Source organism: Dromaius novaehollandiae, chromosome 4 (genome assembly GCF_036370855.1).
Source record: "Dromaius novaehollandiae isolate bDroNov1 chromosome 4, bDroNov1.hap1, whole genome shotgun sequence".
In the NCBI taxonomy this organism is placed as follows: domain Eukaryota; kingdom Metazoa; phylum Chordata; class Aves; order Casuariiformes; family Dromaiidae; genus Dromaius; species Dromaius novaehollandiae.
The window spans coordinates 10,838,254-10,861,309 of NC_088101.1; the positions used below are offsets into that span (position 1 = coordinate 10,838,254).

Here is a 23,056-nt window from a genome sequence, read left to right on the forward strand (position 1 = left end):
ATGCGGAGACTCCGGGCGCTCCGAGGTGAGGGGCTGGGCCGGGGCTGGGCCGGGGCTGCAGGAGATCCCCAGCGCGAACCCCTGGTGCTCGGCACCGCTGAGCAGGGCTGGCCGTTTCTGACGCTGCGAGAGCTGCCCTGACCCTGCAACTGCACCAGCTCCCCGGGAGAAAGCCGCCTCCTCGCTCCCATGCAGCTCCCTCCAGGCTCTGGTTTCACGGGCTTTCCACCCAAGGAGCTAATGGGCCCTGGCTGCGAGGCAGATCTCTGCGGATGGAGATCCCACAGCCTCCCTGGGTGCCTCTTCCGGGGTGTGACCCCCTTCACAGAGTCGCAGACTGCTGGAGGTTGGAAGGGACCTCTGCAGATCACCTAGTCCAACCCCCTGCTCAAGCAGTGTCACCTGCAGCACCTGGCCCAGGATGGCGTCCAGACAGCTTTTGAGTATCTCCAAGGATGGAGACCCAAAACCTCTCTGGGCAGCCTGTTCCGGTGCTCGGTTACCCTCGCAGTAAAGAAGTTTTTTCCTTGTGTTCAGACGGAGCTTCCTGTGTTTCAGTTGGTGCCCGTTGCCTCTCGTCCTGTCCCCGGGCGCCACTGAGAAGAGTCTGGCCCCATCTTCTTTGCACCCTCCCTTCGGATACTGATACACATGGATAAGATTCCCCACTCAGTCTTCTCTTCTCCAGGCTGGGCAGGCCCAGCTCTGTCAGCCTTTTCTCGTAGGAGAGATGCTCCGGTCCCTTCCTCACCTTAGTAGCCCTGTGCTGGGCTCTCTCCAGTAGCTCCATGTCTCTCTTGTCCTGGGGAGCCCAGAACTGGACCCAGTCCTCCAGTGGCCTCACCAGGACTGAGCAGGGGGAGGATGCCCTCCCTCGACCTCCTGGCAATGCTCTTCCTAGTGCAGCAAGGCACTGCTCTCCCTTCCCCTTCTCCAGGCCGCCCCAAGCCAGCTCTCTGAGCCTTCCCTCGCCTATCACGTGCTCAGTCCCCAGCCATCCTGATGACTCTCTTCTGGACTCACTCCACTATATCACAGCATTGTAGCGTGTCTGTCTTTTACTGAGGAGCCTGGGCTGGACCAGCGTCCGGGGTGGTCTCGCTAGTGCTGCACAGAGGGGCGGAGTCCCTGCCTTTGCCCTGCTGGCTGCCCGCCTGCTGACACAGCCCTGGCTGCGGTGTTAGTGCTGGGGGAAAGGATTTCTCTGCAGGCTGAGGAGACGTTTGCCCCGAAACAGCGCAGGCAGCTGAGGCCAGCAGAGCTGGTGCTAATCCTCTGGGTCTCTCCTTGCAGGTCTCTTCGCTTGTGGAGGCTGCTGGTCCCGGCCTCCCGTTCGGGAGGATGGAGGCAGGGCGGCAGAGTCCGTCCCTGCAGCCGTCCCCACCTTTGCTGGGCGAGTGGCTTCTCTGTCAAACCGCCTGCAAGAGGAGGAGGTGAGGCGGGGGCGTCGCGCTGTGCCGGGCCTGGGTTTGCGGGTGCCCGGCAGGGCCCCTGGTTTCCCGAGGGCGCCGCCGCCCTCCTGCCACCCGCGCGTGCTGCAAACGCTGCCGCTGGCGGGGCCCGTGTCCCCGGCTCTGGGGCTCCCTGGCACTGAGGAAAGGCAAGGCCAAGCTCTTCCCTTCTGGGCCGTGTCCCCAGGGCGACAGAGCGGAGGTCTACCGAGAGCTGGAGAGAGTCCTGCAGGGCGACGACGGCCGCGTGCAGAGCGCTGTCCTGGCCAGAGTGATCGCAGCGGCCTCGAGGGACATGAGAGCGGCGCAGGTGAGCTGCTCCTCTCTGAAGGCAGCCAGAGGCGCCTGGCTAGAGCCCGGTTTGGTAAAACGCAGGAGGGCTCTGAGGACGCGTGTCTAGCACTAAGCCCCGTCAGAGGCTCCCAGACCCCTGTGACAGCTCCTTCCCCGCGGATGCGGCTCCGCGATAGAAAAGGCCGTGTCCAGCCCCGCTGCAGAGGGAGCGCAGAGCAGAGCAGCTGCCTGTGCCGGCGGCGCCTGCGCCCAGGGCTGGTGGCGGAGCTGGGACGTGCAGGGCCGCGATTTCTGCACCAGCAAGTGTTTCCTGGAGGCAAAGGCTTTGGGGACTCGTCGCTGCAGTGGATTTGGGGGGCGATGCCCGGGGCTGAGCGGGGAGGTGGCCGAGGCAGGAACCGAGAGCTGGAGGCAGGCGGTCGCTGCCGGCGCCTTGGGCCTTTCTCCCGCTGAGGGAGGTTCGTGGCTCTCGCCAGGGCGTGACGGAGCAGGTGCGGACGGCCGCCAGCGACGTCCTGGTGGCTCTGGCCCGCTGCCACTTCGACAGCGTCATGTGCGAGCTGCAGTGCCGCCTGAGGGCCCTGGGAGAGATCTCCGAGGACCTCGTGTTCGTCACCTTGGGCAAGCTGGCCAGCAGCTACGGTAGGGCCCCTCGGCCTCCGGCTCGGGGCTGTGGTCTGCGGTACCCGGGAGAAGGGATCCTCCCCGATCTCCCCAAAATGCTCCGTGCTGAACTGGAGGCTGCAAGGTTTCGGTGCCCCTCGCTGGCTGCTGGGGCCGGCTCTGCCCCCGCCGCCCTCCCAGGCCCCCGAAGGGCTGCCCCGCTCCCCACTCAGGGCAGGCACCAGCACCCCATCGAGTCCCGGCAAGCCGTCCCCACGCCGGGGCCTGCCCCAGCCCCTGCGGCAGCTCTGGCACCCCCCTGGGCCCCCGCCGCGCTCCCCTGGGGCTCCCCCGTGCACTGCCCCGGCTCCCCGTGACGGCGGCCGCTCTCTGCGCCTCTGCCCGGCCCTCTCCGCAGCCCTGCGGTGCGTCCCCTTCGTGGGCATGACGCTCTTCGCCCTGCGCACGATGCTGAGCCAGGTGGGGAGCAGCCGGACCCTGCGCGCCGTCTGCAGCGGTGAGTGTCGGCCCCGCGGGCAGGGGCAGGGGCAGGGGCAGGGGCAGGGGCCGGGGCCGGGGCAGGGGCAGGGGCAGGGGCAGGGGCAGGGGCAGGGGCAGGGGCAGGGGCAGGGGCAGGGGCAGGGGCAGGGGCCGGGGCAGCCTCGGCGCCTCTGCTGCGGCGCTTTGCTCCCGGTGCGACCTGCCGGGCTCCGAGCTCTGCCCCGGCTCCCTCCCGCCTGCTGCGTGCAGGGCGGGCTGGTTTTGGGGGGTTTCGGGGGAGAGGGCGAGTGTTTGGGACGGCTGGGGCAGGGACGCAGGGGGAAGCGCAGGAGGGGAGCACGGCTGGGAGGAGGAGGAGGAGGAGGAGGAGGAGGAGTGATGGGGAGGAGGAGAGCAACAGCGCAGCGTTTCCATCAGGGCACCTCCGAGCACCGCGCGGCTTGTGCCTGGGGCCGGAGCCGGTCTCGGATGGAGCCGCGGCGAGCGGGGGCTGCGGCCGAGGGCAGGCTGGGGCGGCAGAGCAAGGCCTCGTCCCCGCCACGGGCTCTCCCTGACCCTTGCGCCCTCTCTCGCCGCAGTCCTGGAGCAGTGGTCGAAGGCCGTGAACAGCTACCTGGGCGCCTGGGAGCAGTGCAGCTTCCCGCGCGTGGGGCAGGCCCAGCTCTGCAGCAGCGTTTCCCCGCTCTTCGGCCACGCGGTGGGGAGCTGGCTGGGCTGCGAGGAGGAGGAGGTGAGAGCGGCTGCCGCGCCGGCCCCGCGACGCCGGGGGCCTTTGGGCAGGGCCGGATCCGGGGGGGCCGGGGTGGGGACGTGCCCTCTCCTCTGGAGCAAGGCCTTCTCCTCCAGGGGAGCAGGGCGCTGCCTCTCCGTGGGGAGGGCAGACCGTGTCGGGGGGGAAGGACCTGGGGCCCCGCTGAAGAGCGTCTCGCTGCCCTCCCTGCAGGCCAAGCAGGCCGTCCTGGGGGCGATGGCTGCCATGATGGGCCTCCTCGTGCGCGAGGAAGAGCACCGCGAGCGCGTGTGGGAGCAGCTCCCCTGGCTCCTGGGCCAGTACCAGCAGGTCCAGGACTCTTTCCGGGTGACCAAGGTGAGGCGTTGTGTGGGGCACGGTGAGGCTGTGGGGTCTGTGCGTGTGCCGCGAGGTGTTGGGGGTCTGTGGGGTGCCTGGAGGAGCCGGGACCCCTTGAGAAGAAAGGGGGGGAGCAGGGGAGGCTTGAGGCCTGCTGGGCTTCTCGGGCAGCGCCAGAGCAGCGCAGGTGGGGCCGAGAGGGAGCTGAGCATCCCCGGGGCCGACCTCCTCGGGAAGGGAGGCCTCGACCCCCGTCCCTGGGGCGTCGTGCACGCGAGGGGCTCTGCTCTAACGCCCAGGCACCGTCGAGAGTTTAGGTTATTTTCCTGGGGCCTGGAGTGGAGGAGTTCATCACAGAAACGCCGGGTTTCCTTTCTTAAGACGTTGCTTTAGGTGACAGCCCCGCTCTTCTTCCCACCCCCGTTCCCTTGCAGGCGCTGAGTTATTTCCTGGCGGTTTTGGGGGAAGTGCAGGTCCCCATCCCCCAGGACGAGGTTGAGGCCATCGGCACCGCTGTGCACCGCCAGGTAAGGGCAGCCTGACCCCGTACCGCTTGCGCTGGGTGCCGCAGACCTGACCCACGGGGACAGGAAGGTCCTGCTGGGCGGCCGGGCAGAGCGTCCTTGCAGCGGGACCTACCTTAAGGCCAAGTCTGTGCAGATATTTGGGAGTCACCTCCCATTGCGGTGTCCAGAGGCTGTTGTAGCCAAAGCCCCCGGGGAGGCGAGAGCGGAGGGAGCAGTTTCTTTCCAGCCCCCTCGGAGCTGGTGCTCTTCTCTCTAAAGCGCCCCTTGTTCCCACAGCTCAGTGACGGGAGCAAGCAGCACAGCGGGGAGCACCGGTCGGAGCTGTCCTCCTGCGTCCTGCTGCTGGGTGAGGGGAGGAGACTCCGCGGGACACCGCTGTGCCCTCGCTGCTCTCTCCCGACCCTCTGGCTAACGCAGAGCACGACTCTTCCCTCGCAGCCCGAGTTTGCCCTGAGGACACGGTGGCCTTTCTGCGCTCGCAGCTGGGGAGTCGGAGCGAGGCCGCGCGCGTGGTGTCCTTGGATCTGCTCGGAGCCCTGGTGCGCCCCACAGGTCAGTGCCGCGGGGCGCAGCGAGGCCGGCCAGGGGTTTGGGCTGCCGGGCTGGGGGCAGACACGGCTGCCAGTGATGCACAAACGCCCGAAACGAGCTGCAAAGCGCATGTTCCCCAGCCGAGCTGCCACGCGGCTGCAGGGACAGGGATGTGATGGGGCGGCTGTAAACGGCGATGCACCGGTGACAGCACTCGATGCTTGGTGACGGGGCAGGGACATGAGCTACTTGTACCCATCGCATTTCTGCAGCGCTCTGTGGTGTTAAAACAGTCGGTCCCGTCACCCGGTTGTGTCTGTAAACGGAGTCGCTGGGGGACTCTGCTGCTTCCTCGGCCGTCACCGTCTTGTCCCGGGTTTTCGGTGCCGCTCGTGTGTGAGCGAGCTGGGAGCTTTGGCAGCTCCCCGCTGACCCGAGGGCTCTGCCTGAGCGCCCGCCTCTCCCCGTCTTTCCCAGCAGCAGAGAGAGGCCAGAGCCTGCCCCTGCTCGTGCAGGCGGTGCGCTGCGCGCTGGGAGACCCCAGCAGGAAGGTGAGCTGGTTGGCGCGGGGCGGCACCGCGGTGGGCGGCAGAGAAAGCTTTTGCTGGGGGCAGAGCCTGGCCAGCCCCCGGCAGGGCTGCTGCTGGGGGTCGAGCCTAGGGGAGCGTTTCCCCGTGGAAATGCTCCTGCGTGGCCGTGGCTGTGGGAGCAGAGGGGCCTCCCGCACCCCCACGGTCTCCGCGCGGGGCTCAGGGGCTGGGTGGGTGCGAAGGCGTCTGCCCCCGGGCTTTTGAGCAGAGGGGGTAACTGCAACGTGCTCCGTGGCAGGTGGCGAGGGCAGCGCTGCGCTTCACCAAGGAGCTGCTGGGCTGCAGCGTCCAGAGCTGCTCGGCCTGGGACCTGGTGGCCCACGTCTTCGCCACGTTCAGCCAGGCCTCCGGCAGACTGGTGAGGGCAGAGCGCGGCGCTTCGGCTTTGCTGTGTGCCCGGGGTGTCCGGGGAGCCCCTGCGGGCGCCCTGGCAATGGGGAGCCCCCCCAGCAGGGCTGCAGCCCCCGGTGCAGAGGGCCGAGCGGCGTCCCCACCGCCGTTCCTGGGGGGGATCTCGGAGGAGGCTGGGGGGTGCTTTGGCCTCCCACCAGCACGTAACAAACCCGACTGCGGCGCTGCCTGGGCCGTGACTCCGCTGGGCCGTGCGTGCTGCCGTTTCAGCGCTGTCCCTGAGCGCAGCCCCGCCGCAGGGCAACCTCCTTGCACCGGCTCGGTGCCGCTGCGGCATCGCTTGGGCCCCGGAGGAGCTCGTAATCCCGACACCCCGACTGACGACGCTGGCGACCGCCCCGAGGAGCAGCGGGTCTCCCTGGTCGCAGCCTGTTTAGTGCTTCCTTCCCCTGGGATCTGGCCCCTCCCGTGGGACTTTCTGCTCTCTCCTGCCTCCGGAGATGGGGGCTCCCGGGGGAGCATCCCGGCAGCGCTGGGTGGTTCAGGCTTCACCTGCCGTCTCGGGGACAGGGGCTGATGCTGGTGCTGTCCCAACCGTGTCTTGCAGGCGCAGGGAAAGCTGTCTGAGGCAGAAGCGCAGGAAGCAGCAGATCTTCAAGCCCTGTGCTTGGACATCCTGCGCTCCCTGGACGTCTCCGTCCGGGGGATGACCAAAGTAAGTCGTCCTGCGCCCTGCTGCTGCCTCCCTGCCCCGCTCTCCCCAAAGTGCTCCCCGAGCAGCCCCTCAGGCGCACAAGGCGAGTGGAAATGCAGAGCGTCGTTTCCATCTCGGAGCTGAAACGAGCTGGAGCTGGCACGGAGGTGGGAACCGCGACGTGCTGAGTGGCCTCGTCCTTCCCTGCAGCTCCTGTGGCCGCGGCTGCTGCAGTACGTGGTGCCAGCCCAGTACACCGGCACGTTGGTGCCGCTCTGCCGGTGCCTGCGAGAGCTGGCCGAGAGCCGGGGGAGAGCAGGGGGCGAGGACGGAGAGGAGGAGCCCAACGTCGCGGCCTCCCGGCAGCGAGGTAGGAAGCCGAAGCTCTCGCCGTGAGCCGTGCCGGGCTGTGCCGGGGCCGGGGCACCAGCCCGTGGGCCGCGTGGGGGCTGCCCAGCCCGGGCAGGGGCAGGGTACGGCGGGTCGCGCCGCTCTCACCGGCCTCTCTGTCTCCTCGCAGCCAAGCTGCCGAGGCCGCAGGCCCTGCTGGCTCGCCTGCTGGTGAGTAGGGGCCCCGGGGAAAGCGCTTCGGGGCCTGGAGGCGGCGGGAGAGGTCGGGGCAGAGCCGCGTCGCAGGCCGGGGCCGGCAGCCCGCGGGGAGGAAGCGGCGTGCGGGAGCGAGTCGGAGCCTCCCCGGCCCCGCGGGACCCTGCTGCTGCGCGGGGGAGAAGCCGGCGGCGCCGGGGAGAAGCTCCCGGCTGGGCCGGGGCCGGGCGACCGCCCTCCGTGCGGGGAGAAGCTGCGGCTCCTCCGGCCGCCCCGAGCCCGGGTCTCGCCTGCCCTCTCCCAGGTGGTGGCGGCGGCTCCTCACACTGGCGGCGGCTGCGGCGTCGCTGCCCTGCGGCTGCTGCGGGCCCTGTCCGCAGAGATCCACGGCGCCCTGGGGATGGTGTGGGCCGTGAAGATCCCCTTCCTGCTGCAGTGCCTGGAAGGTAACGTGCCGTCGGGGAGGAGGAGGCTGGAGAGGCCGAAGGGGAGGCAGGAGAAGGCGGCGTCCAGGCGTGAGGGAGGGGAATTGGCCCTGGGTTTCTCAGCGCCGGCTCTGCAGCCGTTGCCCTTCCAGGGAGCAGCGCTGACGCCCAGGAGCAGTTCATCTGGGGGACGGGGCCTTTCTTGCCCGTCACTGCCACGAGCAGGTGTGGCAGCACCCCGGCGTCCTCGCTGCGTGGGTGTTTGGGAGGGCCGGACTCGGCGCTCCTGGGGGTGGGTGAAACGTGTCCTGGTGCAAACGTGTGTGCATGGTCCAAGCCCTCGTGCGAGGGCCTGGTTTGCTCTGGAGCTGCAGTCGAGCGATGGGGACTGGGACCGGCGGGCGTGTGGCTGAGCTGAGTCCGTGCCCCTGTCCCCCGTCCCCAGGGTCCGTCAGGTGTCCTGAGCCCGGCCAAGAGTTCGGCATCAGGGCTTGAGCCTCGCGGCTTGGGCCCCTTCTGGCGTGGGAGCCGGAGGGTGTTTGAGTGCCAAGGAGCCCCCGGGCTCTTCTCTGGCGCTAAGTAACACGGAGGGTTTTCCTGCTCCGGCTTTGTAGGGCAAAGCGAGAGCTGCCTGGACTCTGCCGAGTGGGAGCAGCTCCTGCTCAAGGTACAGCGCTGCCGCGAGGGCAGCAACTACCGGTGGGGAAGGGGGAAGGTGTGGGTGGAAAGGTAACCAGGAGCAGGGGAGCCCTGAGCAGGGAAATGCCGGTTTTGTTCAGAAAACAGGAAACACGGGAAAGACCCCCTGCAAAGGCCCTGGGGATTTTGTTTTGCAAACAGCTGTGGATCACAGAGGGTCGTGTCGTGTTGTGCCGTGTCCCGTCGTCGCACGTCGTGACCCGCTCTGCGGGGTCTTCGCTTCAACTTGTGTTTCCCCTAGTTCCTGAGGACGTCGCTGGAGACGATCGAGAGCCAGGCCTGGACCGTGGGCCTGAGCGTGGAGCTGAGCCAGCAGACGGGCAGCTACCCCCGGCCGTCCCGGGAGCAGGTGGGTCCCTGCCGAGGCCTCGTTTCTGCGGGAGCCGAGCGGAACGGCCGGGCGCCGCGGCCAGCTCAGCCGGGCCTGGTGCGGGCTGGTGCGTCGCGGCCGGCTCTGTGCCGCCAGACCGTGCGTGACCACGTCTGGGGTGGCCGCTTGTCTTTCAGGCCTTCCTGTATAAAGCTGTCGGGGTGTCCCTGGCAGCGTGTCGGCACGTCCCCTACGTCCGCCGGGAAATGAAGAAGTATCTGTTAAGGATGAATTACTTGGAGGTGTCTGAGAGAGAGGTGAGTTTCCTCTTCTCCCCTTGCTTTCCCCGGAGCCCCTCGGTATTCCCAGGGGAGCGGCGATCTCTCCGAGCAGAGCGCTGCAGGCTCTCCTCCTTTCCTTGCCGCTGCTGTTCCCGTCGGAGGATATCGCAGGTGTCGCTCGGAGCTTGCCGTGGTGAGTGTCGGCCAGAGGCCGCCTCACCCTTTCCCTTGTGTTGCAGGCGATGATTTCGGTTGTGGCCGGCTCTGCCGAGAGCCACTTCCACCTTGCCTTGGAGGTGCTGCAGGAGTTTGGGGCGTCCATGGAGGAAAGACCAGTGTCCGGGGCTTTCAAACGCCTGAAGGTAAAGGATGCCGGGCGTCCTGGCTCCTTTGTCCTCTGCTTTGTTTCCACTTCCAAACCAGCGGCAGCCCAGGGGTGGCTGCTGCGTGGAAAGCGGGGCGGCTCCTTCGCCGGGAGGCAGCGGGAGCCGGGGCCCGACGGAGGCGCCGGGCTGACGTCTCGCGGCTTCTCCCGCGGCGCAGGAATACCACCAGGGGAAGAGAGCGGGGAGGCACGCGGCCCTCGTGCTGGCCTACGGCCGGATCGCGCTCCGCGCCCCGCCGGAGCAGCTCCTGGCCCGCGTGGAGAGCGACGTCGTGGGGCGCATCCTGCGGCACTACCGCGCCAGCTGCCAGGTGGGTGCGCGGGCGCAGGGCGGCCACGCAGACGTGGGTCTTCCCCGAAGCTCCCGCGAGCGCCGACTGCCCCCAGCGCCCCGGGGGCGGTTGTGCCCTGCCCGTGCTGGCGGAGGGGGACGCGGCAGCCCTGGTTCGTCCCTGCTGCCCCGCGGGGTCTGTGCGCTCCGGGGCCGCTGCTGCGTGTCCCGCGTCTGTGCGCCTTGGTTCTCTGCCTCTCACCCCACCGCCTTTCCCCTTCCAGGTGCTGGGCTTCTCCTTCTCCACCAAGGTAAGTCCTGCCCCCCGGGGCCTTGCTCGCGGCCCTTCCCGCACCCCTTTCCCCTCGCAGGCGTGCCGGACTCGCCCTCCCGCTCCCCGGGCCGGGGGCCGGGGGTCTCCTTGCGGTGGGTAGCCGGGAAAGCTCGTGCCTCCGCGGGGGGAGCTTCTTCCCGGGAGGGGAGAGGAGGTTTCCTTCCTGCGACCCGCGTGCCGAGCCGAGGTGCCCGAGGCGCTGGGCAGACGCAGTGGCCCTTGCGCGCCGTGCTCTGGGGCTGGGCTGCCCGCCGTGCTCCTCGCTGAGCCCTCGGCGCTCTGAGGAGTTCCTCACCGGCGCCGCCGTGTTTCCCTGTGCCGGGACGCAGGACGTGCAGCTCAAGCTGGCGCTGATCCGGAGCGTCACCGAGGTCAGCCGGGCCGTGCGGGTGGCGGGGGGCTCCCGCGGCGTGGAGCTCTGCCGCAAACGGGAGCTGCTGGACACCTTGCTGGTGAGTGCCGGGGCCGGGCCGGTGCCGCGGGGAGGTCGGGGCCGAGCCCCGAGGCCGGTCGCCCCGAGGCGCGATGCTCCGCCTTGGCCGCGCGCGACCTCTGGAGCGCCCGGAGCCTGGTGCCGGCGGGAGGGCTCTCGGCGGCCGCCCGCTGCCCACTGTGCGCGTGTCTCCGTGACCTGCAGGGCTTCGTGCAGGGGGAGCCCCGGGATCGCCTGGCGTCCCCCGTGCGCCGGGAGGCGTTTGTGGCCGTGGGGCACTTGAGGTAGGGTCTGTGCGCCGGGGCTGCGGGGGGTGTCGTCTGAGCCGCCGCTCTGGGGAGCGGGAGTGAGACGCGTGTGTGTTTCCCTCTTTCTCTGCCAGCAAACTGAAGCCATCGCTGAGCCGGGAGGAAAACCGCGACCTCCTGGATCAGTGTGTGCAGAGCGTGATGCCCCTGCCTGCCCTGGAGCCGGCGGAAGAGGAGGGGGCGACGGCGGCAGACGCCGGGCACGTGCAGGTACCTGCCGGCCCTTCTCTGCCGGCCTCTCCGGGGATCCCCCGCAGCACGCGCCGCGCTCTGCCCCTGCGGCCGAGCTGGGCGTCTCCGAGCGCGGCCCAACGCCCGTCCTTCTCCCCGCGCTCAGGGTCTGCACGCGCGGACCATGGGGGCTCTCGGCGAGCTGCTGACGGCCCTGCTGGAGGAAGACCTCAGCTCGGACTGGCTCGCGGAGATGCTGCACGTGAGTGTCCGTGGGGGGACGGGGAAGGCGTCACCAGTGCCGGCTGCGTGGGGAGAGCTGGGCTGCGGAGGCGGCGGGGTCAGCGCGAGGTGGCCGTGGGGCAGGTCTGCGCCGGTGCCCTCCGTGAGGGGCTGCTGGGGACGCAAGGGGCCGCGCCACCGGCTGCCGAGGCGGCAGCTCCTGGGCGGGACTCTGGGCGGGAGGGAGGCGTCTGGGGTGGCGGTGGGCAGGCCGGGACGGCCGGGGGGACTGGTGTGAGCCGGGTGTGCTCTTCCGCAGGTGCTGGAGTACTGGCTCACCTCGGCCAAGGAGTGGGAGCGGGAGAGGGCCCTGCAGGCCTGCGCCCAGCTGCTGGGCGCTTTCGAGGAGCGATTCGAGCTCACGGTGAGAAGGGACCCCCCACCCCCGCACGCCGTGTCCCCCCTCCCCGCTGGCTGCGGCCCCAGCAGGGAGCTCTGCCCCACGCCGGGCGCTGGGTTTTGGGTCTCCCGGGCTGTGGGGCTGCACCGCTGCCTGCCCCGATGCCCTGCCACGGCTCGGGCGCCAGCACAGCCGGGAGAGGGAGATCGGCCGCCAGGGCTGCCCGCGACCTCCTTGTCGTCCTTGTGTTTCCCCAGGGAGAAACCTCTTTCGGGCCCTTTGGCTCCATGGTGGGACTGCTGGCGCCTTTCACCTGCGACTCGCTGGCCACGTCCTGCCAGCGGGCAGGGGCCTGCCTCGGCCACCTCCTCCGCATACAAGGTGAGGGCAGCCCCCTCCCGGCCTCGGCCAGCCCCCCGCTGCCCCCCGCGCCCCACGACTGCAAGGGGCCGGGCTCCCTTCTTCCTTCCTCTCGGCCCCTGGGCCAGAGGTGGGTCTCCGTCGCCATCGCCGCCCTTCTCTCCTGGTGCTCCCTGCAGGCAGGACGCTGGAGACGGGGGCCGAGGAGGACGAGGTGCAGCCCTTGTGCCAGCGGCTGAGCGCCCCAGACGCCGAGGCTCTGCGCCAGGCTTCCTCCAGACTCAGAAAGGTGCCTGGCCCCACGGCGCGGGGGGAGCCGGTGCCCGGGCTCCCGCGCGGCTCCCTGCTTCGCTGCCGGGGCCCCGCTGCGTTTTGGGAGAGCCAAGGGAGCAGCAAGCGGCTGTCGAGCGGCACAGAGCACGGCAGGCCCTGCCTGCACAGCTGCCCCGTAAAGCCCTGGCACCCTGCGGGCCCAGCGAACTGCCCCGCCGGCCGCGCGCTCGAGTCTCCTCTCCTTTCCGAAGGGCCGGAGCAGACCTGCGACGTGGCCTCTCCCGTTTCTGATGTCTCCCCAGATCGTCTGCAAACACATCCCGCCAGCGCAGGCCACGGACTTCCTCTCCGCCGCCCTGGACGGGATGCTGTCGGCCCAGTCCGCGTGTGCTCAGGCAGCGGGCGAGTGGCTGCTCACCTTCCTGGAGACGTGCGGGGGGCAGCTGTTCACGGAGGTGAGAGACGCCTTTTCCCGGGGGCTCGGGCCTTCCCGCCTCCGCCGCTGCCGGGCCCCTCGTGCAGGTGCCGGGGGCCAAAGCGCCGCCCCTGGTGCGCAGCGCCGAGGGCTCTGTCGAATCCGAGTGCCGGCCGCCTCATCCCGGGGTTGTTCTTCGTCCGGTGGCACTGACCCTGCTGGGCCAAACCCCGGTGGCTCCCACGACGGAGGCAGTTAGAGCTGAGGCACCCAAAGTGCCCAGTTGCTCCCCGGTTCTCGGGCGCGATGCTCAGCCCTCCCGGCCCGAGGAGCCCGGGGTGGCTGCTCGGCGTCGCCCTCGGTGGGCAGCAGAGATGTGTCCCCGTGGCGGTCCGGCGTCCCCCCGCCGCTGCGCAGAGCCTTGGGGCTTTAGGGCTGGGTCCCGAGAACTGGTCGGGGAGCAGGAATTGCTCGTGGGCCGAGTGGCGGTGCCTGGGCCGTGCGGGAGGAGCAAGAGAGGATGGAGACGACGGCTCTTGTGGTCTGCGATCAGGTGCCAGAAATCCTGAGCATCATCTACGTCCGGATGCCGACCATGCAGCAGGACACCCTCCGGCACTTCCTCCTGGAGGCCGTGTCCCTGCTCGCCCTCTACCACCCCGGGGCCGTCATCGACAGCCTGCTGCAGAAGCAGCTGCCCATGGACAGGTACGTGCACTGCCCCGGCCCCACGGACGGGCAGGAGCCGCCACCAGCCCCGTGGAGGCCAGGAGAGCGTTTGGCGCTGCCGAGGGCGTCGCAGGTGCCAGAGCCCGGGGGCTCACGGGGGAACTTCTGCTCCCTTGCAGTGACACCGAGGAGCTGTGGAGGGTCCTGGGGGGGAAGTTCTTTGTGGACCACTTCCTGCGGGTCTTGATGGAAAAACTGAAGAACTCGGGAAGCGACCAGCCCAGGACCAGCTCTGCCAAGCCCGAGGCAGAGGAGGAGGAGGCTGCGCTGGAGCCTCTCAAGGTACGTGCACCGGCTTCGTACCTGACTGCCCAAATCACCCTTCAGCCTGAGGGAGCTCCGCGCACGCCGCGAACACCCCTGAGCCCCCCGGGCCGGTGCCGTGCCGGGCCCTGGGCAGCGCTGGCAGCCGAGAGCGTTTGCTGCTGCCGGGCTGCAGGGGAGTGAACTGCAGGCAGTGAAGGTCCCCGAGGCGGGCAGGGCACAGGTGGGAAAAGGCCTCGTTTTCACAGGCGGCTTTGGGTTGCGTTTCTCTGCAGATGACCCGGGCCATCTCTGTGGTGGTGTCAGCGCTGCAGAGCCCGGAGGCTGTGCTGCGCCTGCTCCCGGAGCTGCTGCCGGTGCTGCTGAAGCAGATCAGCGCCACAGTGGGCAAGGAGATGCCGTCTTCCGCACTCATCACCCGGGGAAAGCTGTTCCTGAAGGGCCACGCGAGCGACGACAATCCTTGCAGGTAGGAGCCGGGGGACAGAGACGCAGGGGCCGGGCTTGGGTCCCCGTAACCTTGATTCCCAGGGAGGAAGGTGCCCCAGGGAGACTTGTTTTTTCCCCTGGGCTCTATTTATTTTGGTTTGGGTTTGTCTGTTTGGTTGTAGTTCTTGTTTTATGAGCGTTGGCGTGCTGGTTGGTTTGGTCTCTGTTGGCGTGTTTGTGAGCCGACGGTCCCTGGGGTCCCTAGGCCGGGTGTCTTCGAGCTTGTCGGGCTTCAGGGTTGTGAGAGGTCATTCCAGGGGTGTTTCGCAGCACGAGCGAGCGAAGGCCTCGCGGGCGGCAGCGTTTCCTTCGCCTGTCGCCGTGACTGAGGCCTCGCTGCTCTCTCCTCGCCCAGGCTTTCCCTGGAGACCCTGGAGGCGGTGCTGCGCACGTGCCTCGACGGGAAGTGGCTGCGGCTGCTGCGGCAGCAGGGCGCCTGGGCTGCCCTGGAAGACCCCCGGGCTCACCACGACGGCGTCTGCCTGCTGACCGGGTGAGAGCCCGAGGAGGCGCCTCGCTGCTCCGGGGTGGCCGCGACCCGGGAGGGGCTGGCGGGACCCTTCCCCCGGGCCCGGGCGTCTCGGAGGGGCCGAGCGGAGCCCGCGTGGGAGCGGGGGGATCGCGGGGGCCCGAGGCCGGGTGCCGCCCTGCGTGACCGCGCGTCGCCTGCCTGTGCTCTGCGCGCAGGGTGCTGCTCCGCGCCGGGACCGTCTCGCTGCCCCTGGTGCTGGTGCTGACCCGGTGGCTGGACGCCCCCTCGGCCAACCTGCGGGTCACGGCCGCGGCTTTCTGTGCGGAGGTGAGGGAGAGGCGGGAGAGGGAGGTTTAGGAGGGCTTTTCTCAGGGTGCCAGCAAGAAGGTGCCGGCAGAAGGTGTCCCGTTCCCGGTGGGAGCAGACCCCCCCTCGTAGCAGCTCTCTCAGGAGCTGCCCTTCCCCGGCCCCTGCCCACCCCCACCCACCCACGAGCCCCCCGGGCACAGGGCAGCGCTGCCCTCGGCCTGGCCGAAGCCGCAGCCTGGGCCGGGCCCCAAGGGAAGCTGCCGGGCGCCGGGGCGGTCGGCCGGGGCTGGCGGGGCTTCCTCGTGCGGAGCCCGGGGCGGCTGCTGCTCCCGGGCCTGGTCCGCATCCGTCTGCGGGTGCCGACGGCCGGGTTGCTGTGCTGCAGCTGATGAAGGAGCCGGCGCTGCAGGAGTGGAGGTGCCTCCAGCCCATCGCGAGGGCCTTGCTGGAGAAGCTGCGGGACTCGAGCAGCACCGTGCGGCAGATGGCAGCGCGCGGCCTGGGCAACCTGGTCAGCGGGGCGCCGGAGAAGGTGAGAGGGGCTTTGCTCCGCGCGAAACGCAGCCCTGCGCGACCGGAGAGATGCCGGCGGGGAGCTGCGGGGGATGAGAGAGAGCGGGCAGCGCAGCAGAGGCAGCTGCGAGTCTCTGCCCCGAGGGCGCTCTGTTCTGGGGCACCGGCCGGGCTGCGGAGGGGACGGAGGTGCCGACGGGCCCCTCGGGCTGCGATGTGCTCGGGGGCTGCTTCTGAGAGCTTCAGCCCCTGGAGGCGACGGGGAAGAGGGGCGGTGGGAGGCAGGGCTAGCGGGAGGCTCACGTGTGCGTCACGCTCGGCAGCTGCGAAAGCACAAGGGAGCGGTGCTGGAGGCGCTGCGGAGGGGCCTGGAGGACGCGGCCGCGGCGGAGGTGGTGGCAGAGAGCCTGCTGGCGCTGGCGAAGGTGGTGACGGAGCTGAAGGGGAAGGCTGTGGGCTCCGCCTTCAGGGACATCGCCAGGGCCACCAAGGGGTTCTTCGATGCTGTGAGTGAGCGGCGGTGTCTGGCGCCTGCGCGAAGGGTCCCTCGCGGGCGCGTCCGAGGGGACGGCGGGGGCAGGGGCCGCTGCGGATCGGGAGGGTTCGGGGAAGACGCTTCTCTCTGGGGCGGGCGGAGGAGCTGCTGTCTGTGCCCCCCGTGGGGGTCCTTTCTCCGGGCGTCGTGCTCGACCGGCAGCGCCCGGGTGTTGCAGAAACAGCTGTACGCGGCGTCCCAGTCGCCCGCCTGAGGGCCGGGGTTTCTGGTTGCAGGAGCAGGCGTCGCTGCGCTCGGCGGCCTTCACCCTGTACGGGGTGCTGGCCGCCTCTGCCACGAGCAGGTGGAGGTCTTTCTTCACGGCGGAGCTGGGCAGCACGTGGGCCACCCTCGTCCTGCACCTCCGGGACCCCGACCCGGGCGCCTCCATGGTAAGAGCCCCGGGGGGAGCAAGAAGCGAAGCCGGGCGGCAGCCGCAGGGACGTTGCTGCCGTTGCCGCCTGCTCGGCAGCCGCAGGGTCTCTGCAGAGCCTCCCCGAACGCGTCCCCGCGCGGTGGCCCCTGCGCCGCCCAGGGTAGCGACTCCAGCGCCCCGGCTCACCTCTCTTTGGCAGGCGTGCCAGGGCGCCCTGCGGCTGTGCGCCCCGTTTCTGGGGCTGCGGAGGGTGCGGCAGGGCCTCGCCGTCACCACCCGGCTGAGCGCGGCCGAGCTGCTGGGCGACGTCTGCAGCCAGCTGGTGAGGAGCCGCGCGCCCGGGCGCGATGGGGCCGCGGGGCCCTCGCCGGCCCCGGGAGAGGGAGGGAGGGAGCGGGCGACGCGCCGAGGGCGGCGGGGTCGTCTTGCGGCCGAGAAGGACGGCGCGTCCCGCGTCCCCCAGGCCCAGGAGAGCCCCGAGCACCAGGAGATGCTGTACGTCGCCGCCCGGCGCCGCTTCCTGGGGAGCTGCGGGGAGCTGCAGGCTGCGGCCCTCGACGTCGCCGGTGAGTCGGGGCGGGCGCTCTCTGCGGCCGCTGCCCCCGCGCCGCCGCTGTCCCCGTCTGCCCGGGCCGGGGGTCCCGGGGGCGCTCTGATGTCGGTGCGTCGCCCTGATGTCGGTGTGTTGCTCTGTGCGCGCAGGGGTCCTCGTGGAGCACGCGGGCCTCGAGTGGCTGACGCGGGAGGAAGCGATGCCGCTCTCAGCAAGTAGGTGACGGGGCCCTGGCGCCCCGGGCCCGGGGGTTGGGGGGGGTTGGGCCCCGGCACGGCGGCGGCCGCGGGGCAGCACGGCCCTGCCGGGGAGGCCGGGCCGGTGCCGGGTGCGGCCCTGACGCCGGTGCCGGTGCCGTTGCAGCTCTGCGGGTGCTGCGGAGCGACGGGGACCCGCGGGTGCAGCAGGCGGCCGCTCGGCTCCTCCGGGACACCGGCCTCGAGCAGCCCCCGCGGCGGCGCTGAAATAAACCTCGCCGGGAACCTGCCGCAGCAGCGGGGCGTTTCTGCGCCGGGGCCCGGGAGCCGCTTCGCCCCCCGCCGCCCCCGTTGGCCGCCGGGTCCCCGGGGCTCCGGCCGGGGCCGCTGTCCCGGGGCTGAAGGGGGCGGGGCCAGAGCTGCGGCGGGGGCGGGGCTGAAGGGCGGGGCGGGGCCGAGGCGGGGCCGGAACCAGGGGCGGGGCAAGGCCGCGGGTGGGGCGGGGCAAAGGGGCGGGGCCAGACAAGGGGCGGGCCAGACCCGCGAAGTGGGCGGAGCCAATGCCGGGGGCGGGGTGGAGCCACGGGAGGGGCGGGGCCAGAGCAGTGGGCGGGGCCAGGGACGGGGCGGAGCCGGGCGGTCCCTTCCTGGCGCATGCGCGGCCGCTCCGGCCCCCAGGGCCGCGGGCGGGCGTTGGCGCTGGGTGTCCGGGGCCCCCGGGCCGCCCCCTCCCCGGCGCGGGGCTCCCGCTTGCCGCAGCCCGGAGGCGGCGGGGCGGCAGCAGCGAGCGCTGCCCCGGCCGGGCGGCCCGGCTCCAGGTAAGCGGTGCGGGCCCGGCTGGGGCTGCCTGGGCCGGGGCGGGGGGCTCTGCCCGGCCGGGCGAGGCGGCTCCGGGGCGGGAGGCAGCTGCGGGCCCGGTGCCCGCCCGTCGGTGCTGCTGCCGGGTGCCGCCCGCTGCCAGCTCGGCCCGGGCCCCGCGGTGGGGGGGGGAGCAGCCGCGCTCGGCCGGGTTCGGGCTGCGGGGCCGGTGGGGGCCGGCGCGGGGCAGTGAAGCCCGAGGGGCCGGAGCCCAGCGCCCGCCCGGCCCGGGCTGCCCAGCGCCGCGGGGCTGGGCCCTGCCTGCGGGGAGCGGAGGGTCCCCCCGGCCCGGGTGCCCGGCACGGCCCGACCCGCGCGGGGCCGGGGGGCTCATCTCCACCCCCCCCCCCAACACCCCCGTGGTGCCTGGGGGCTGCGAAAGGGGCTCGGGGCGCTGCTGCGGGGCTGGAAACGGGGGTGGTGCAGGGCTGGGAGCTGGGGGGGGGACGAAGGGGGGTTTGGGGGGCTCAGCCTCCACTTCAGAGCCCCCAAAGGAGCCCCCGGGGCCTGTCTGGGAGCACCAGAACCGCAGCGCTGGGGGGTGGAGGCTGAGTCCTGCGTGTCTGGTGCTCCCAGACAGGCTCCGGGGGCTCCTTTGGGGGCTCCGAAATGGAGGCTGGTCCTGCGGGTCTGGGGCTCAACCCAGGCTGCCGGGACTGGTCTCAGAGCTCAGAAAGGGGGCTTAGTCCTGGGCTTTGGTGCTGGAGAACAGGTTCAAGGGCTCTTTGGGGCTGGAGAAGCAGGATGGGGGTCAGGTGTGGGGCTTGGAAAAGGAAGCCAAGTCCTGTGGTTTTGGGGCTCAAAGGTGGGTCCAGGGGGCTGCTGTTGGGGCTCAGAGTCCACTTCTGAGCCCCTAAACAGCCCCCAGACCTGTGTTTGAGCTGCAAGAAGGCAGGGTTTAGCTTCCCTTTCTCAGTCCTGCATTTCTGGGCCTCAGGAAGCAGGTGCTGGGGCTGGGAGACAGAGGCCTGGTCTTGGGTTTTTGAGCTCAAAAACAGAGACTAAGTCCTGTGTTTTTGGGGCTTCACAACTGCTCCAGGGGGCTGTTTTGGGGCTGGAGAAACAGGATGGGGGTCAGGTGTGGGGCTTGGAAAGGGAAGCTAAGTTCTCTTGTTTTGGGGCTCAAGGATGGGTCCAGGGGGCTGCTGTTGGGGCTCAGAGTCCATTTCTGAGCCCCTAAACAGCCCCCAGACCTGTGGTTGAGCTGCAAGAAGGCAGGGTTTAGCTTCCCTTTCTCAGTCCTGCATTTCTGGGCCTCAAGAAGCAGGTGCTGGGGCTGGGAGACAGAGGCCTGGTCTTGGGTTTTTGAGCTCAAAAATGGAGACTAAGTCCTGCATTTTAGGGGCTTGAAAATGGAGGCCTGGTCTGGGGTTTTTGAGCTCAAAAACAGAGACTAAGTCCTGTGTTTCTGGGGCTTGAAAACTGCTCCAGGGGGCTGTTTCTGGGCCTGGAAACCAGAGGCTAAGTCCTGCGTTTTTGGGACTTGAAAGCAGAGATTCAGCCATCTGTTTTCAGCCCCAGAACCAGAGGCCAAGGGGGCCTGTTTGTGGGTGGTGGGAGGAGGATGGTTGGGCTGGGTGGTGGGAGGGGGGTGGGCAGGGCCTGTGGACCCTCACCGGAGGTGGGGGTCCACGCGCGGGTGCCCCAGCAGCAGGGAGGCTGGCATGCACCAGGCCGAACCTCGCGTCTGAGATAGTCTCTGGCGCGAAAGCGGTTTTGGGGGAGGAAACACGAGCAGACACCGTCTTCCAGTTCCCCTGTTTATTCCCCATTTGTACAAGACTTGGACTCTTTATTCAATGTGTGCATGGAGTATGTACACTGTTAACAAACTGAGACACCGTCTTCCCAGTCCAGCCTTTATTCAGTGTTCACCCCGCACTTTCACCACCAACCAAGCAGTCAGCTTGTGGGAACTGCATCCATACTGACCCGGGAGTCAATGTCCATGCAGTATCCCCGAGCCAAACGCTCAGTTAGTTCACGCAGTGCACAGTGAGCTGACATATATGACCCCGTTAGTCAGCATTCACCCCACACGTTCAGTACTCAGTAACCGCATCCCTTACAATCCCCGGAGCCATGTTCCGTAACCCATCAGTGGCCATGGAGTCCACACCTGTAAGTCACTGGTCACCCCTGAGGGCAGGTCCCTGAGCTCCTGTCTCAGCCTTCCCTGAATCCCCCCCCCGGGGTAATTAGTCCCCAGGGACCCCGCAGCCCTCAGCCGCAGCGCTGCACACCGGGGCAGCTGCCCTCCGCCTCCGGGCTGGGGCAGCGGCTGGTTTAGGGCCCTGCCCAAGGTCAGTCCATCAGCCGGTACCCGCGGCGTCGGGAGGAACTGGTTACCGGCAGTGCGGGTGCCGCCTGCGCAGGCTCGTCGCTCACCACCGCGTCCCCGTCCCTGTCCCGGGGGGGCCCGGTGACACCCTCCGCCCGGGGACAGCGGATGGTTCCCGGCCGCGTCGCTCCCGCGGGGCCCCGCGCCCGAGCGGCCCCGGCCCGCGGCGCCAGGCAGCAGCCGGTGGCTCCGGCCCCAGCGGCACCGGCGGCTCTGGCTCCGTGCGGCTCGGTCCGTCCCGGCGGCTCCGGCTCCGGCGGGAGGGAGGGAAGAGGCGCCCGGGGAGCCCTCGCAGCCCCCCGCGCCGCCCGGGGCCCCTCCAGCCCCGGCCAGGCCCGTCCGGCAGCGCCGGGGCCCGACCCAGCCCCCCGGGCAGCCCCGGCCCGGCCCGGGGGCAGCGCGGAGACCCCTCTGCCGCGGGCAGCGCCCAGGCCCGGCCCCGCCGCCGCCGCCTCGCCCGCTCCTTCGGGCCCCGCCGCGGGCCGGGCTGGGCTCCGGCTCCCTCTGCCCCGCGGACAGACCCGGGCCGCCCCGGTTCTCCCGGCGCCCCCGGCAGAGCAGGTGCCCCGGTCTCCCCCCCTCAATGGAACCCCGCTCCCCGCCGGTACCGGTACCTGCTGCTGCTCCCGCTGCCGCCGCTGCCCGGCCCGGCGCCTCCGGTTCCCGGCTCCAGTTCCGCTTCCGCCCCGCCCGGTTCCGCCCCTCAGCGCCGCTCGCCCGGCGGCCGCGGGCGGGGTCACCCCGGCGCGGGGCCCCCGGTGCGACAGGTCCCCGCGGGGGGCGTTTGTCGCCCAGAAGCGGCTCCGGCACCGCCCAGAAACGGCGCCCGCGGCCCCGAGGTGCCGCGCCGGGAAGGGCCGGGCCGGGCGCAGGGGCGCGACCGGCCCCGCTGCGCTCGGGACAGAGCCGCCGCGGAGCCCCGGGCCGCCGCCCATGTGCGGCAGACACGGAGCGACCCGCCCGGGACGCGCCCGCGCCCGCGCCCCCCCCAGACGCTCCCAGCCGGCTCCGGGCGCGGCCAGCGCCGCTCCCCGGGCGCCCCCGGGGACGCCACGGCTGCTGCGGGCGGCGCGGAGCCGCTGCGCCGCCGGGCGGGGCGGGATCGCGGGCGCGGGGTGGGGGCGGGCAGCGCCGGGGCCGGGCACGGGCAGCCGGGAGCCGCCGGTCGCCCCGCGCTGCTGGGAGGGCGCCGAGCGCGGGAAGGCGCCGCCGAGGACGGCGCGACCGTGACACGCGGGGCGGCGGGGGCGGGGCCGGAAGCGGGGCGGGGCCGGAAGCGGGGCGTGACCGGAAGTGGGGCGGGACCGGCGCCAGGGCGCGTGCGCGGGCCGCCGCGGGCGGGAGCTCAGTGCGGTGTGTGGCGGCTGCGGGGCGGCGCCTCCCGCTTTTGCTCCGTGGCTCGGCGGCGGCCCGGGCGCTGGGGGCCGGGAGGGCGGCGGCAGGTGAGGAGCGGGGGGGGCTCGGCCGCGGGGCCGGGCCGGGCGGGGGGCGCCGGAGCCGGGCCGGGGAGCGGAGGCCGGAGGACTGGAGCCCGGCGCCCCCCCCCACCGGCCCCGGCCCGGTCCCTCCCCGCAGCGCTGTCGCGGCCCGGCCCCGCTGCCGCCGCCCCGGGCCCCGCGCACGGGCCGCTGCCGGGGCTGAACGCGCGGGCTCGTCCCGGCGTCGGGGCTCGGTGGCGGCGGGGCCGAGCGCGGCGCCGCGGGAGGGGGCGAGGTCCGGTGCTCGCGGCGGCCGAGGGGCCCCGCGCCGCGGGGAGCCCGGGAGCAGGAGGCCGCGGCTGCGAGCGCCGGAGCGGGGCTGGAGCCCGGCCGTGGTTGGGGCGGGGCGGGGGGGGCGCTGGGGCAGCAACGGGCTCCGGGAGGGGGGGGGGCGGCGTTGGGGTGCAGGCGGGTCCCGGGGCGCCACCCGGGTCCTGGGGCCTCGAGCGGCGGCGGAGCCGGGTGCTGGGAGCGGAGACCAGGTCGGGTGTTTTGGGGTCCAGAAACGGAGACTCGGGTCGTGCGTTTCTGGGCCTGGGAAGCACAGGCGAGGTCGGCTGCCCCGGGGCTCCCAGCAGCGGCCAGGTGCTGCGATCGGGGGCCGCAGAGGGCAGGTTGGTCCCGTGGTCAAGCCCAGGAATAGGTGGATGAGCCCTGGGTTTGGGGCTGAGAAGCAAGGCCAAGTCCTGGGTTTTGGGGCCCCCAGTGGAGGCTCATGGGGCTGAAAGCAGCAGCCAAGTGCTGCGTTTTGGGGCCACAAAGACCAGGTTAGTCCCTGTTTTCAAGCACAAGCACAAGTGGATGAGCCTTGGCTTTCGGGGACCAAAAGCAAGGCCAAGTCCTGCATTTGGGGGCCACGGGTGGAGGCTCATGGGGCTGAAAGCAGCAGCTAAGTGCTGCGTTTTGGGGGCACAAAGGGCATCTTACTCCCTGTTTTCAAGCACAAGCCCAGGCCCATGAGCCCTGGGTTTGGGGTCAGAAAGCGAGGCCAAGTCCTGCGTTTGGGGGCACAAGTGGAGGCTCATGGGGCTGTTCCTGTGGCTGAAAACAGAGACTAAGTGCTGCGTTTTGGGGACTCGGAAACAGAGGCGAGTTCAGCTGTTTCCAGCCCCCAAACAGAAGCTGAGGGGGCCCTTGTGGGGTGGGGGGAGGCAGGGGTGGGGGCAGGGCGTGTGGACCCTCACCGGAGGTGGGGGTCCGTCCGCGAGCGCCCCGGCAGCAGGGAGGCTGGCATGCACCAGGCCGAACCTCGCGTCTGAGATAGTCTCTGGAGCGAAAGCGCTTTTGGGGAGGAAACACGAGCAGACACCATCTTCCAGTTCCCCTGTTTATTCCCCATTTGTACAAGACTTGGACTCTTTATTCAATGTGTGTATGGAGTATGTACACTGTTAATAAACTAACTGTGCAGTATGTATGGAATACTGAACTATGATATTAATACGCAAGCTGTGACAGTGATTGATTTACGACCTTGTCAGTCACCACCACTGCTGTA

The 23,056-nt window shown here is 70.7% G+C and overlaps 1 protein-coding gene across 1 annotated transcript; it reads left to right on the forward strand.

The window, feature by feature from the left end:
* Positions 1–17,171, forward strand: LOC135328290 (maestro heat-like repeat-containing protein family member 2B). Its single transcript, XM_064511333.1, has 42 exons — positions 1–25; positions 1,294–1,433; positions 1,639–1,761; positions 2,222–2,387; positions 2,767–2,865; positions 3,428–3,579; positions 3,793–3,936; positions 4,353–4,445; positions 4,722–4,791; positions 4,884–4,997; positions 5,457–5,527; positions 5,805–5,924; positions 6,525–6,632; positions 6,822–6,981; positions 7,132–7,373; positions 7,462–7,603; positions 8,197–8,249; positions 8,523–8,630; positions 8,789–8,908; positions 9,112–9,234; positions 9,416–9,568; positions 9,813–9,839; positions 10,192–10,314; positions 10,500–10,579; positions 10,678–10,813; positions 10,941–11,036; positions 11,316–11,420; positions 11,654–11,777; positions 11,936–12,045; positions 12,332–12,484; positions 12,998–13,152; positions 13,293–13,455; positions 13,713–13,906; positions 14,282–14,419; positions 14,614–14,725; positions 15,093–15,239; positions 15,544–15,726; positions 15,992–16,147; positions 16,331–16,453; positions 16,595–16,697; positions 16,834–16,899; positions 17,048–17,171. Exons 1-42 carry the CDS (start codon positions 1–3, stop codon positions 17,146–17,148), a joined length of 5,121 nt encoding a protein of 1,706 aa, XP_064367403.1. The 3' UTR covers positions 17,149–17,171.
* The last annotated feature ends 5,885 nt before the right edge of the window (positions 17,172–23,056 follow it).

Bases quoted from the DNA above. Each gene is read 5' to 3' on its own strand.
- LOC135328290 (XM_064511333.1), top strand. From the start codon at position 1: ATGCGGAGACTCCGGGCGCTCCGAG. The intron at 9,235-9,415 runs GTAAAGGATGCC...CCCGCGGCGCAG, and splicing joins GGGCTTTCAAACGCCTGAAG to GAATACCACCAGGGGAAGAG. The intron at 11,778-11,935 runs GTGAGGGCAGCC...TGCTCCCTGCAG, and splicing joins CCACCTCCTCCGCATACAAG to GCAGGACGCTGGAGACGGGG.